The sequence below is a fragment of the Pongo pygmaeus genome, chromosome 10 (genome assembly GCF_028885625.2).
Source record: "Pongo pygmaeus isolate AG05252 chromosome 10, NHGRI_mPonPyg2-v2.0_pri, whole genome shotgun sequence".
In the NCBI taxonomy this organism is placed as follows: domain Eukaryota; kingdom Metazoa; phylum Chordata; class Mammalia; order Primates; family Hominidae; genus Pongo; species Pongo pygmaeus.
In genome coordinates this window covers 119,095,113-119,109,610 of record NC_072383.2, presented here as the reverse complement: position 1 = coordinate 119,109,610, position 14,498 = coordinate 119,095,113, and the positions used below count along the sequence as shown (strand labels likewise).

The window sequence follows — 14,498 nt, the reverse complement described above, 5'->3', positions numbered from 1 at the left end:
GCCTCTCGAGTAGCTGGAACTAAAAGCGCCCACCACCACGCCCACGCCCAGCTAATTTTTGGTATTTTTAGTAGAGACGGGGTTTCACCATGTTAGCCAGGATGGGCTCGATCTCCTGACCTCGTGATCCGCCTGCCTCGGCCTCCCAAAGTGCTGGGATTACAGGCGTGAGCCACCGCGTCCGGCCTATATGACATTCTTGAAAAGAGAAAACTATGGAGAGTGAAAGATCAGGGGTTGTCAGGGGTTGGGGGAGGGGAGAACAAATAGGTGGAGCACAGAGAATGTTTAGGACAGTGAAACTACTCTGTATGACAGTATAATGGGAGATACATGTCCTTATACATTTGCCCAAACCCATAGAATGTATAAAACCAAGAGTGAACTCTAAACTATGGACTCTGGGTGATAACAATGTGTCAGTATAGGTTCACCATTTGTAACAAATGTAGCACTCTGGTGGGGGATGTTGACAGTGGGAAAGGTTAGTGGGAAAGGTTACATACATGTGGGGTCAGTGGGTATGGGGAAATCTCTGTACCTTCTCCTCAATAAAAATAAAGTCTACTTTTTAGGCTGGGCATAGTGGCTTATATTTGTAATCCCAGCACTTTGGGAGGCCGTGGTAGTGGAGGATTGCTTGAGTCCAGGAGCTTGAGACCAGCCTGGGCAACATAGTTAGACCCCGTTCTGCAAAATAAAATGAAACAAAAATTAGCTGGGCATGGTGGCATGCATGTGTAGTCCCAGCTATTTGGGAGGCTGCGTTGGGAAGACTGCTTGAGACCAGGAGGCTGAGGCTACAGTGAACCCTCATCGTGCCACCGCGCTCCAGCCTGGGCAACAGAGTGAGACCCTGCCTCAAAAAAAGAAAGAAAAAATATATATATAGGTATATATATATTTTTTTTTAAGTGGGGGAAGTTTGTAAAATGGACTGATTATAAATGCATGGCTCTTAATCAGCTTACAGTAAATTTTTCCTTGTCTTGCATGGACAAGAAATGGGAAGTTCCAGGTAATTCAGAGCTTTGTTTGGATATTGCATTTTCTTTTGTTCTTTTTTTTTTTCTGAGATGGAGTCTCACTCTGTCACCCAGGCTGGAGTGCAGTGGTGCAATCTTAGCTCACTTCAACCTCCGTCTCCCGAGTTCAAGCAATTCTCCTGTCTCAGTCTCCTAAGTAGCTGGGATTACAGGCGTGTACCACCACGCCAGGATAATTTTTGTATTTTTAGTAGAGACAGGGTTTCACCATGTTGGCCAGGTGGTCTCGAACTCCTGACCTCGTGATCCATCCACCTCAGCCTCCCAAAGTGCTGGGATTACAGGCGTGAGTCACTGCGCCCGGCCAATATTGCATTTTCAAAGAATGAGAACACTGTGAAATACTCCGCATGCTAAAACCACATGGACTATAATTTAATCTTTAATTTTGTTGTTGTCATTCTCAAAGGCTCTTCAATATATCTTAAAGCTGTGTTTCTCCGAGAGTGGCCAAGGAAAACCCTCAGCTCTCAGCCTTCTCATCTGATAGAGGTGTTTGTTCAAAAACTGCCATTTTCTGAGCCCCCATCCACCCCTAGTCCACTTGACCTACAGTTTTAGAGTAGTGCATATCAAAATATGAATGTTGGTTATCATTGCACTTAAGAGATGCAGACACTCTGCTTAAATGAGAGTTCTGTATCATAGAGTAGACTCATTTACCTCATCTCCTTCAAGTCTTTGCTAAAACATCACCCTCCCCATGAGAATGTTGTTGATTTAAAATTGCATCTCAGGCCAGGTGCGCTGGCTCACGCCTGTAATCCCAACACTTTCAAGGGCAGAGGTGGGCAGATCACCTGAGGTCAGGCGTTCAAGACCAGCCTGGCCAACACGGCGAAACCCCATCTCTACTAAAAATACAAAAAATTAGTCAGGAGTGATGGTGGACGCCTGTAATCCCAGCTACTGGGGAGGCTGAGGCAGGAGAATCACTTGAATCCAAGAGGCAGAGATTGCAGTGAGCCGAGATCACGCCACTGCACTCCAGCCTGGGTGACAGAGCAAGACTCCATCTCAAAAAAAAAAAAAAATATATATATATATATATATATATGTATATATATATATGTATATATATATATAAAATTTCATCTCACCTTCTTCCCCATAGTACCCACCCTCCCTATCACCCTTCCTTCTCTGTGGCACTTACAACATCTAACTGAACACACCATTTATTTATCTATTATTTATTCATTCACTCATTCGTTCATTCATTTACTTATATGACTCTCATCTCTAGAACGCAAGCTTTACAAAGGCAGCTGCTGGGACTACAGCACCTAGGACAGTGTCTAGTACGTAGAAGATGTTCAGTAAATACGTGTGCCAAGTTGCATATCATTTGCCCACTGTCTTTCTCAAGAGGATTTTTAAAAAACTATAAAGCAAATTCTTCTTTTATTCTCTGAGTGATGTTCTGTGTGTGTAGTACCAGAGAAAAAGAGCTGGAACCACATCCTCTAATCTCTTAATTCTGAAGTCTGGGCCTGTTGCTGTAAAGATCATTTTTCCTTAATACCACTGAGATCCTCAATTTACTATGAGGATCATGAGTTTACAACTGCATTGTTCTGTGAGGGCTACCTCTAGAAGGACTTGTTGCCCCTACTGTGAACAAAGTGGACTGAAGCTGCCGCGGCTGAGATAAACCTGCACTGAAAGAGGACTTGTCTAAGTCTAACCCATGTTACTGTGATACAAACAAGCTACTGACCAAAAGAGGTAGACGCTTCCTCCTCAGATTCTCAATGAATATGCTAATACATGGATCCTATCTCAAGCTACTTCTTACACAGCGTTGGCTGACTCTGAACAGATGCCCTTACCCATTTCCTTTTTTTTTTAATCCAAAATGTGTTTATTGAGATGGTTTCCCACTCATCTTGATTCAGAGTGCTTTGAGTGCTGCTTCCTCCTGAAGGAACATCCTTCTGTAGCCTTCCTTTTCCTCCTGTAGGCTGGCAGAGAACAGTGGAGCAGGCAACACACAAAACTACTGTTTGTGCATGGCTACAGACCATGGTGATTTTATAGCATCCTGGGCATGTCACATCCATGAAGTAGGAATTGGGACTCTGCACCAGGCGTTTCTTCTTCTGTTTCCTCTTCTCTTCTGGAGAGGGATGAAGGAGATCCCTTTCGAGAGGCATGTTCTCGTGGGTAGGTCGCCACTGCCGGAAAGGACCCATTTCCTATCCTTCAAGCTCATCTGCCCAGCAGCACCAGCATACAAACCAAAGTCCAGGAACACTGGAAGATCTCTACTCCCTGCACCTCTCCAATGACGCTTTTTAAGTTCAGACCTAAGAAGAGTCAGCTCCCTAATACCGCAGAGGCTGCCTGCTCACCCTCATCTGTGTCTCTGCTACGACACAAACTGGAATGCTTTTGTGTTGGAATGGTAAGAAATGCCTTGTGTGGCTGGCCCCCCAGTCCCCAGTCCAGGGGATGCTGAGAAACTGTGGGGCAGAGTAGGGGACACAAACAGGAAAGAGCAAGTTTGTTTCTAGTGTTATGCTCACAGGGTGGCAGGATATACCTGCTGAGCGTTCCCAGAAGGTCCCCAAGGAAACCATTACTGTAAGTCTCTCACTTTCTTCTCTGCCTAGTGGTTGGGGTGGGGGGAGGGAAGGAGGGCTAACAAGAGGGGGATGGGCACCCTTCCAGGGGTCAGAGTTATGATGCCCAGGAATAAAAGGTGTTGAATTCAGGATGGAATGTGAAGGTGAACAGCAAAGGGCTTGTCAACATGGGTTGTCACTGGATTACACTGGATGGATTAAGGTAGGGATGGGGGAAGGAGTAGAAGGTGAGTTGGGAGGAAGGGGCTTGGATGGCACTGAGACCCCCAGCAGGGATGGGAAGAAGGGGTGTTGGCCGCCTAAGCTTCCTGGTTTGACCCTTTTTTGGCTGGTTTCAGCTGGGGAAGTGAGGGGTCCTAAGGCTTGGATATGGAGAGGTGGGGATATGGAGAGGTGGGGATATGGAGAGGTGGGGACATGGAGAGGTGGGAATATAGAGAGGTGGGAATATGGAGAGGTGGGGATAAGGAGAGGTGGGAATATGGAGAGGTGGGGATAAGGAGAGGTGGGAATATGGAGAGGTGGGGATAAGGAGAGGTGGGGATATGGAGAGGTGGGGATGAGAGTGGCCCCGCAGCTCCCCTGGCGAACCAGAATACTTTCTCAGGGTTGTTCCCAGGCTGGAGGGAGGGAATTTTAGGGGTATGTGAGGTGACTCCCAGGAGCCTTGGGTGCAAGTGCTGGGGGATCCCAGAGACCCAGAAGATGGGGGTAGAAAGGAAGGTGTTTGCCTTCATGGGGAGTAGCCTCAAAATAAGAGGGACTGAGGGAAGTCATTCCAAATGCAGTGGGTAGGTAGTTTAGTCTCTTCCAATCGGATGGGGTGGAGCTTAGACCTCTGCAAAAGAAGGGGGTCATTCGGAGGGGACGGTGCACAGCTGAGGCGTTGGGCTCCTAAACTGGAAACAGGAGGCTCTAAGAGGCACTGCCTTTTCCTCCAGCCTCGGTGTGGTGGGGGTGGTGAGCGTCTGGAACCGGGTTTCCCGAATCAGGACAGGAGTCTGAATGGATCTCACAAAAACCGGCCAGGGAGGGAGAGAACCAGGGGAGGCTCCTCACACCGGGGGGTGGGGGTGGCGGCAAAATGGGAACCCGGGCTTGGGGCGCGGGATTTTCTCAACAGACTATAGGGTCCACTAACGTGGACGGCAGGGATTTGGGGAAACTAAGGGGGACTCTCACTTTGGACACCAAGGGCTGAGGACGGATTGGGGAAGAGGATACGGTTTCTACTGGGGTGCTGATGGAGCTTCCCCACTCGGGACGCGAGGCATTGAGTGGGTCCCCCAAACTGGATATAGGATCCTGGGAACGGAGCGAGGGCTCTAAATTAGAGCCCTGGGGTGGGGGTGGGGGGCTCTAAATTAGGTTGGGAGGAAACTGGGGCCTCTGAGGGCGGCTTCTCGCTCCGACTGGGGAAATGGAGCGTGTGGGGACTGGGGAGCACTGGGGCTATCTCCCGCCCGACCCGAGGAGATTGGGGTTCTCTTCAATTCTGGACAGCAGGGACCTGAGAGGGAAGACCGGGGGGGTTCCCGATCCGGAACCGAGCTACCTTGAAGGCACCGGGAAGCGCTTCATTCCGGGAGGGCGTTCCCGCGGCCGGGCCCCCGCGCCGGGGTGGGTGGGGGGTGCGGCCGCGCCCTGGTCCCGGCCCGCACCGGGATTCGGGGTCTCGCTCGGCCCCGGAGACCCGGGAGCCCCGCGGGAGGGGGGTCCCGGCGCCGCCGCCTCCGCGGGCGCCCGGGCGCGCGGGCGAGCGCGGGGCTTTATGCGCGCAGGGCGGCGGGGGGAGGAGCCGGCAGGTCGGCCCCCGGCGGGCCCTCCCCTCGGCCGTCCCCGCCCGCCCGCCCGAGCGGGGTCGGGGGAGGGGGCAGCATGGCCTGTCCGTCCGGCCCCCTTCGCCGCGCTCCTCATCTGCCCCGCGCCGAGCGCCGCCGCCGCCGCCGCCGCCGCCGCTCCGCTGCCCGCGCCGCCCGCGGCTCCCGATGGAGACTGACGCGCCCCAGCCCGGCCTCGCCTCCCCGGACTCGCCGCACGACCCCTGGTACGGCCCGGCCCGGCCTGCTTGGCCCGCGCCCGCCCCGGCCCCGCCAACATGGCCGATCCGGGTCGGGCCGGGCCTCCCCGGGGCCCGGGCCCGCGCCCCCTGCGCCCTGGCGCCCGGCGCTCACGCGGGCCCTTTGTGTCTCTCCTCCTCCCGCAGCAAGATGTTCATCGGGGGACTCAGTTGGCAGACTACGCAGGGTGAGCGAGCCCGGGAGCGCCCGCCGGTCCGGCAGGGCACCCCGGACCCCCCGGCGCCCCGGACCCGGACACCCCAGCCCGGCCCTGCGCCCTGCTGACCCCGGGCGCCCTCGCGCCCTCTTTCGCGCCCCGCCCGGAGACCCCGAAAGCGCAGGGCGATCCGCTAGCGCACCCGGCCCAGCGGGTGGAGGAGAGCAGATGAGGGGTTCAGGGGGTATCGGGGGGTGGGCTGGGCCCCCGGGACCCGCCGGCGGCAGCGCCAACTCTGCTCGCACCTGCGGCTCAAACTTTTGTGAGGCTGCTCCCGGAGCGGCGGGAACCCGGCCGGAGCTGTCCCCCCTCCAGCCCAGCTCGGCCCTCGGCTTCCCGGGGCCCCGGTGGGCGCCAGGAGGCTCAGCGGGAACGGGGCGAGGGCGGTGGGGGGCGGCGGCAGTGGAGAGCGCGCGGGCAGCTTGGCGCGGGGGCGGCCGGGCCGCTCCGGGGTCACCGGGGGCAAAGGACGGGGGAGGGGGGAAGGGCGCGGGGCCCGGGCTGGTCCGAAGGCGGGTGTGTGGTTACAGAAGGGCTGCGCGAATACTTCGGCCAGTTCGGGGAGGTGAAGGAGTGTCTGGTGATGCGGGACCCCCTGACCAAGAGATCCAGGTGAGCCCCTCACCCCCTCCTCCTGCTCCCGGCTCGCCCCCCTCCACCCGCCACTCACTGCCTTGTAACCATCTGCCTCTCCCTCACTACGGCGCGCAGGGGTTTCGGCTTCGTCACTTTCATGGACCAGGCGGGGGTGGATAAAGTGCTGGCGCAATCGCGGCACGAGCTCGACTCCAAAACAGTGAGTGGCCCTCGGGGCTTCGGGGGTCCTTTGGGAGAGGGAGGCTGCCGGAGGAGAGGGTCAGGACTCTCCCCAGGGGACAGCTGGACGGGGTCCGTGAGGAAGGAGGGAGTTTTTCTGAGTAAGAGGGCTGCCATGCTCTGAAACTTTGTCACTAGAGTTGGGGGGGAGAGGGAGGAGAAAAATCCCTGGCCTGCCATGAGATGCTACATCTCCCCTCCCCTAGTCCTAGTGAGGGAAGAGGCAGCCGCCACCCTCTCCCTAGAAGTACTAATCATGATGCCTCAGAGCAGAGCTTGGGGTGGGGCTAGGTCCCTCCCCCAGCCCAAATTGGGTGAGTCAGGGTAGCACTGACCCACTCGGTGGCTTCTGTGAACTCTAACTAGTATTTGGCTCTGCGACACCCCCTCTTCATCCAGACCAATGGCAAAGCATCCCTTGAAGCCCCCTCCCTCTCTCCTTCCCTCCTCCCCCGACTTTTGGTCAATGAGCTCCTTGCTTTGTGTGGAAGACAGGGACCTGCTTTGCCCACAGAGGGGATTTATGAGAAGGGCTCTAGCTTGCCTGGAAACGACCCTTCGGAAGACTAGATCTTAGGAGAAGCTGCTTGGTTGGCATTCAAACTCATGGAACATTTTGCTGTTGTCCCACAGCTCCTTCGTGTCTTAGACCCTGCAGGGGGCGCTGGCTCCAGGGCAGATGGAAAAGGAGAAAAGTCAGAGGAGGGGGTTACCCCCATGTGATGGGGGTGTCTGTCTGCCGGGGGCAGGGATAGTGTGGATCTCTTCTCTCCATGCTTCCCGGCTGTCCCCCAGCCTTGGGCCTCTCTGCTTGGGTCAGTCCCTGGCTCCTGTTTACCTGCAACAATAGCTGCTTGTGCCCAAGAATTTGTCAAATTACCGCCTGTCCCCAGCTCCTGTTATCTCTGCCCAGTGGCTCCCGCTCCCGCTCGCAGTAATGAGCAAATGAGGCCAGGCCTCAACTTTGCCGGCTCTGAAAGGATCTTCTTGGCGCAGCCTGAGTGACCCAAGCCTGGAAATGGAGAGACAGTGGCCTATTGTTTTTGGTGATTATCTGCCATCAAGCTGCCTGTTCTGCTACCATCCCCTGTCCTCAGAATGCACTGATGGCTTCTGCAGTGCTGAGGAAGCTGAGATTTAGGGGCTGGGGGATGGAGGAGTGGAAGATTGATAAAGGGGAAGAGAATGAGGGAGGAAGGAGGGTGAGATGAGTATCCTTAGGAGATGGGGCCGAAAAGGGCCAGGGCTTTGTCTGTGTTTGGCGTCCTCCAGCCTGGGAAAGGGGGTGGGAGGGAGGTTTACTGTGGGGAGTCTATTTTGAGTCCTGACTTTCACCTTTTATTTACTTGTTGGGTTTTATTTATGTTGCCAGCTGTGAGTCACAGTGGAGGTGGGGTGTGTCAGGGATGGGGTGTGCGTGGGTCTGTGAGAACGTGGCTTGGGTACCATCTCCCCATTGGGGTCTGTGTAGGGGGACTGTGTGGTGCGCTGGTGGCTGGGGAGGCTGCTTGTGGGAGAAATAGAAGGATGGACATGTCCGTGAAGGTGTGGAATTGAAACTTCAGGCGGGAGAAATGGGCAGTTGTGATTTTTCCCTGGAGCCCAGTGGGACTTGGCAGGAGAGGAGGCATTGCCCTAGTGTGGATTTTGGAGGTTCCATCTCTGTGGACAGATTCCAGTGGGGGAGCCTGTAGGAGGCTAGTTCCTGGTCTGTGCCATTCAGAGAGAAGCCAGAGCCAGCCGCCTAGAAAGAGGCTGAGTTTTGAACAGAAGGAACTTTGGGAAAAGATAGATCTTCCCTGCGATTGGCTGGTGAACTTATGAATGACGTCCATCCATGTGGGTGGCAAAAAGCTCTGGCCTGACCTGGCCCTGTAGGCCCTGCATGGATCACAGCGTCTCATGCCCTGTCTTTTGCTGTTCGTCGTACAGCTATAGTACCCAGGAGTACACCCAGATGCATCTTGATTTTTCCCTCTGGTTGTTCACAGCCGAGGGCAAAGGTGGCCTGCTGGTAATAGCACCTTTGTTTGTGCAATGAAGGGCAGCTCACAAAGGGCCGCTTTCACCCGCGTTATCTCATCTGATTCCCCGCAGCTGCCCCCGGGAAAAGCGGGTGTGATTGTCCCCACTTTGCAGATGAAGGAACTGAGGCTCAGAGAGTTCGAGTGCATTACCAAGATCACAGGCTTGGCAAGAGGCCCAGAGTTTCTAAGTCAAGTCGCATGCCCTTTCACGTCACCAAAGACTGCACTCTGCCTTGCCCCAAGCCTAGCTGTATTATCAGGGAGCTGTTTGCTCACAGCCTCAAGGAGAGCTGTTTGATGTTGATAGTGCTGGGAAAACAGAACTGAGCCTACTCCTGATGGTTATGAACTCTCAGCTTGTGGCCTTTTGCAGACAAAGAGTATTCCCATTTGCAGGGTTTCCAAAGCCTGAATCGCATACCTTACCTAGATGGGTCATCTGTGTGAAGTCAGTTACGCAAGGAAGGCCCTCGATTTACCTGATACTTGAAGGAATAAGACAGCTTACATTTTTTATGTTTTTGTTTTTGCTGTGAGCTAGACACCATGCCAAGTGCTTTGTGTGCATTATCTCCAATAATCTGCCGATGACCCTTTGAGGTGGGTGTTATTATTTGCCCATTTTGCAGGTGAACTTGACCCTGACGTTCAAAGAGGGGAAATAACTTGACCGTGGTCTCACAGCTGGGAAGCAGTGCAAATGGGATTTGAACCCAGCAGTGGGACGTTAGGGTCTAAATGCTTAACTGGCTGGGCGTGGTGGCTCATGCCTGTAATCCCAGCACTTTGGAAGGCCGAGGCGGGTAGCTCACCTGAGGTCAGGAGTTTGAAACCAGCCTGGCCAACATGGTGAAACCCCGTCTCTACTAAAAATACGAAAATTAGCTGGGTGTGGTGGCACGCACCTATAATCCCAGCTACTAGAGAGGCTGAGGCAGGAGAATCACTTGAACCCGAGAGGCAGAGGTTGCAGTGAGCTGAGAGCGTGCCACTGCACTCCAGCCTGGGTGATAGAGTGAGACTCTGTCTGAAAAAAAATGAAAATAAATGCTTAACCACTATTCTGTCCTCCTAGAGGCTTTTGTGATTTCCATCACCTTTGTGTCCTGGGAGGAGAGAGGTCCTGAGGGCTGAAGGCTGTGTGGTCACTATTCTAAAAATGCAATAACCAAGACCCCTTCTACCTCTCCCTTTTCTTGTAGATTGACCCCAAGGTGGCCTTCCCTCGACGAGCACAGCCCAAGGTAGGTGTGTCTATGTCTGGGAGGAGCTCTCTTACTATGGGCAATGCTGGGCAGTGATTTTCCCAGTATTTCCTGCTCTGGAAGATGCTTCTGGAACCTCTGCTTGGAGTGTTTGTGGAATGGGCTGGGCTGGGAGAGGGGATTCTTGACGTCCTTGCTCTGTGGCCTGAAGACACTACACGTCTTTCCACGTGAGCTCTGGGGTGGACTGGAGAGGGGCTTGTGTGTTTTGGGAGAAAGGGGAGCTACTCAGAGGATTCATCGTCCTGTATTTGAACCCAGTAGAGTTTGGAGCCTGAGTCTAATTCCAACATCATAGACCACAGCTTTGACGCCCAGGCCTCTGGAAGTGAAATACAGGCCAGACTTAGACCCTAAGGCCGCGCTACAGGCAGGCTAGGGAGCTACCCTTGGATCCCCCCAGTCACCCTTTGCAGAGGCAGAGGGGACCACAGACTGTGTTACCTGTTGACTTTCAGTTTAGATGTCTGTGGCTGCTTTCTCAATGCTCTCTTACCCTGCTGCTCTGGCGAGTTTTCCCGGTGAGAGGGGCAAGGTGCGCAGAAAACGGATTTCTGAGCAGTTGAGCAATACAACACTCAAAAAACTTTTGGTGCAGGGCAGGGGCCTAAGAGTCTATTCCAGGCCTCAGGGCAACTACCAGGTCTTCCTTTTGAAGCAATTGAATATAGAGGACAGAAGGAGAGACTGATTGCGGAACACGGGGTCAGGACCCCTGACTTTACTGACTTATCATGGGTCCTAGGACGAGGTCCCTCTCCAGGAGAGCTCGGTTTCCTCCTTTGCCAGGTGGAACTAGAGCTCTTTAAGATTCCGGGCCAGGGAATTCCATCAAGGCCCCCAACTCCTTCCAGGGCTGAAGGAGAAGAAGAGTTTTGGGAGACAGGAAAGGGGCATCTCTGGAAGGGTCCAGTAGAGGGCCTGAAAGCAATTATGAAGCAGGTATTCGAAGGAAGCCACACCAGGGAGCACATGGTCGGAATTGGGTTAATTCCATTAAGCAGTTTGGTGACAGAAGGTGCTTTAGTGTTAGGATGGGGCTGGGAATTGCCGCGGATTAGCCATGCGCTCCTAGGGTAATTAGGACCATGTGTTCTTCCTAAAACAGGGCTGGGGCCATGGGGCTGCCAGAGGTTGTGTTGGGAGGAGGCTGACAAGGAAAATGTCGGCATTGAGTTCAGGGAGACTCTGTGATGGAGCTTGGGGGGTCTACCAGGAGGGCCAGTGGGGTCTTAGAGTTAGGGCATGGGTCTGGGTCACTGGCCCGCCCCCTTCCCTGTGTTAGTCCTTAGGGAAGGCATTTTCTGGACATAGTCTCTAAGGAGGGAGGCAGGAAGGAGGCACACTCGAGCCAGCCAGGGTGTGGGTGCACAGCTGCCCATGACAGGCCTAGAGGCGGGGGTCCAAGAGGGAGCTTGGGGGAGGCCTTTCAAGAGGCTGGGGCCACAGAGAGCTTGTCAGCTGGCATCCTGGCAGGGGGGCTCGAGCCCCTGCTGGTGGCGGTAGGCCACAGGACTCAGATGCCCACTTTCTCATTCCCTCCCCTAACAGATGGTGACTCGAACGAAGAAGATCTTTGTTGGGGGGCTGTCGGTGAACACCACAGTGGAGGACGTGAAGCAATATTTTGAGCAGTTTGGGAAGGTGGGTTTAAACTGGGGGCACTCGCTGCTGGGGCTGTGAACACACTGTAGAATGGGGCACTAGCAAGCCGAATCCAGCCAGGTCATTCCATTCCTGCAAAAGATGAGAGTGGGGCTGGATCCTGCTGTGGGGGGAGACCAGGCCAATCCACCTTGCAGCCTCCTGGCTCATCTGTGAGCTTCAGACTCAGGATATCCCTAGGGACAGAGAAGCCACACAGTAGCTGGCCCTGTTGTTGCCCTTCTACTGTATTTTTCTCTTACTTATCTTCATTCTCACAAGGGAGGCAGTGCTCCCGCAGCCAGTTCAATCAAGTCACCCCGTGGCCTCCTGGGAGTTTGCACCTGTCCAGGCCACGGGCTATTGAACCTTTCCCCACTCCTTCCAGGTGAGGATGATAAGGAGGCAATAAATATGACTCCCAATTGCACTCGGCACCCTATTTGCACAGGTGGGGAGCTTGGAGCAGGAGCTGGGGGGCTGCTGGACCCCTGGGTATTGGGGGGAACTGATGAGAGCACCCCCCAATTCCTGATGAGGCCCAGAGGATTGGCTGTGAGCTGTAAGGGGCATGGAGCTTTAATTTCTGGGCCTCTGAAGAGGTAGATGTTGTGGCGACATCCGACAATAGGGTGTCCTCTGAAAGGTGGAGAATGTGAACTTTGGGGTCCCATGGGGAGATGGCAGAGAGGGGCCTAGGTTTGAAGTCTAGGAGGGAAAGAGGGTTGTTTTGCTTGGGGCCGGGGTCCCTGGTCTTTCTTCTTTTAGGTGAGACAGGCGAGAGGCTGGGTCTCTACTTTCCCATCAAGACACTTGGAGTCACCCCCAGGCAAGCGAAGGGGGACGTGGCCTGGGAAATGGGCCTGGGATTGTGTGTGGGGGGGAGGTGCCCCCTGGCCAGCTGAGGCTGGTGGTGTGGGGACCAGAGGCCTCGGCTTTCGTGCCTCGGTGGGCACCTGGGTCCAGGACGGAGGGCAGGTCGGGCGGGCCCGGGCCCCAGAGGGTAGGGCGCTCCTGGGAAGCAGCAGGCCCGGCTCGACTGCGGCGGGGTGTCTTTGTGTCTGAGCGCCGAGCATTAGAGCTCGCACTAATCTGATCCAGCAGCTGTGATTGGAGGCCGCCTGCCCCCGGGGCCGGCGTTGCCATGGCAACCGGGCCCCAGGAGAAGCCGTCAGCGGCCGCGTCTTTTGTTCGGGCCTAAATCGGCGTTGGCATGTGAAACCGGCCCGGGGAGGCCAGGGGGAGCCGGAGAATAGGCTGCCAGGGAGCGAGGGGGACAGCCGGGAATGCCAAGGGCCCCGCGGCGGGGGGCCCCCCGCCCGGATCGAGGGGCCGCCGCCGAGGGGGGAACAATGGTCAGCCGCCATGGCTGCCACTCAGGCTTAGCGGCCGCCGAACTTGGCGGCTCGGCTCCCACTGGTCAGCAGGCCTCGGCCGCCTCCCCTCCCCCCGCCCGATCCCCCCTGCCCTCGGGTTCCCATGGAGACCAAAGCCTATTAAGGACACTGGGCCGGGAGCCTCCCTCCCCTCAGCTGGCCCCAGGAGGGGACACCGGTGGGGGTAACCTGGACCCCCAGCCATCTTCCTTGCCGCCTGCCCTGGCCTCAACCCCACCGTCCCACTAGGGGCCTCTCCCGCCAAGGCCCAGGTTGAAGGGTGTAGTGGGGCCAGGGATGGTGGCTTTCCTTGCAGGGTTGGGTGGAGGAAGGTGGGAAAAGTTGTGGATTTGGGCTGAATCCATTTGTGGGTCAGGCAGGGACTCGGACCTGTAGGATTAGGGGGGAGGGTGTGGCTGGTTCGTTCATTCATTCATTCATTCATTCATTCAAAAAATGATTGAGCTCCAGTCAAGGTGCTCAATAGGATGGTGATCATGGCCCTAAATGACACAGACGCTGTCCTCACGCAACCTTCAAGCCAGTAGTATCTGGCTGCTCTCTCCCCATCTTTGCCACGTTCCCCCCGTGTAACTATGGGCAAGTCCCTCCCTTGTAAAGATAACAATAATAGCTATTATTTATTAGGCACTTACTGTATCCCGGGTGCTGTGAGTTAAGAGTGTTACATGCACTATCTCACTAAATCCTCTCATAGCCAGGCTCAGTGGTACACACCTGTAGTCCCAGCTACCAAGGAGGGTGAGATGGGAGGATTGCTTGAGCCTAGGAGTTCAAGACTAGCCTGGGCAATATAGCGAGAACCCTTTCCACAAAAAAAAAAAAAAGTGTCTTTCATTTAACTTCAACCTGTGAGATAGACACTGTTATGCCTGTTTCACAGATGAGGAACCAAAGCCAGAGAGACATCAAGTCACCTGCCCAAGGTTACCCAACCAGCAAATGCAGGATCCAGGATTCCAACTCAGGCCCGTCCTACTCAAAGCCTGTGCTTTGATCACAATCCTTCTTTCTGGGTTTCTGTTTTTCATTGGTTAAGCGAGGGGTAGGGAAGATGTGCTGAACCTGAAATGATTGTCCCATTCGGGTGGTCCAGCTGATTTGGGATTGGGACTCAGAGTGGGTCCATAGGATGGGAGTGAGAGTGCCACTCTGCTGCATGGGCCCCAGTACAGGCAGCTCTTTGAGAAGAGAGATGTCATGAGATTCTCCAGGGACCTTGTTGCCTCCTGGCTCAGTGGGGTCCTGGTTCTCCCAGTGGGAGTCAGAGGCCCACTGTAGCTTGATGCCTAAGGAGAGCTGGAGGATCACTGTAGTTCAGGGTCTTTAATGAGGCAGGGGAGGGCCTTTAGAAGGTGGATGATGAGGTCGGGCCTGGTGGCTCACGCCTGTAATCCGAGCACTTTGGGAGGCTGAGGCGGGTGGATCACTTGAGGCC

At 55.1% G+C, this 14,498-nt stretch overlaps 1 protein-coding gene and 1 pseudogene across 9 annotated transcripts in view; one reads left to right on the top strand and one right to left on the bottom strand.

The window, feature by feature from the left end:
- Positions 1 to 618: 618 nt before the first annotated feature.
- On the bottom strand, positions 619 to 3,597 carry LOC129010072 (small ribosomal subunit protein eS27-like; annotated as a pseudogene).
- A 1,887-nt stretch (positions 3,598 to 5,484) lies between these two features.
- MSI1 (musashi RNA binding protein 1) overlaps positions 5,485 to 14,498 on the top strand; it is a 29,312-nt gene continuing 20,298 nt past the window's right edge. For 5 of the 9 annotated variants that reach the window (XM_063646770.1, XM_063646774.1, XM_063646772.1 and 2 more), the window contains exons 1-6: positions 5,485 to 5,681; positions 5,841 to 5,881; positions 6,442 to 6,523; positions 6,623 to 6,707; positions 9,957 to 9,998; positions 11,571 to 11,663. In XM_063646770.1, coding sequence (XP_063502840.1) covers positions 5,623 to 5,681; positions 5,841 to 5,881; positions 6,442 to 6,523; positions 6,623 to 6,707; positions 9,957 to 9,998; positions 11,571 to 11,663 — 402 coding nt within the window. In that variant the 5' untranslated portion in view covers positions 5,485 to 5,622. Of the gene's footprint in view, positions 5,682 to 5,840; positions 5,882 to 6,441; positions 6,524 to 6,622; positions 6,708 to 7,626; positions 7,774 to 9,956; positions 9,999 to 11,570; positions 11,664 to 14,498 lie in introns of those variants that run through there. The other 4 variants (XM_063646776.1, XM_063646775.1, XM_063646773.1 and 1 more) reach the window with 2 other exon arrangements.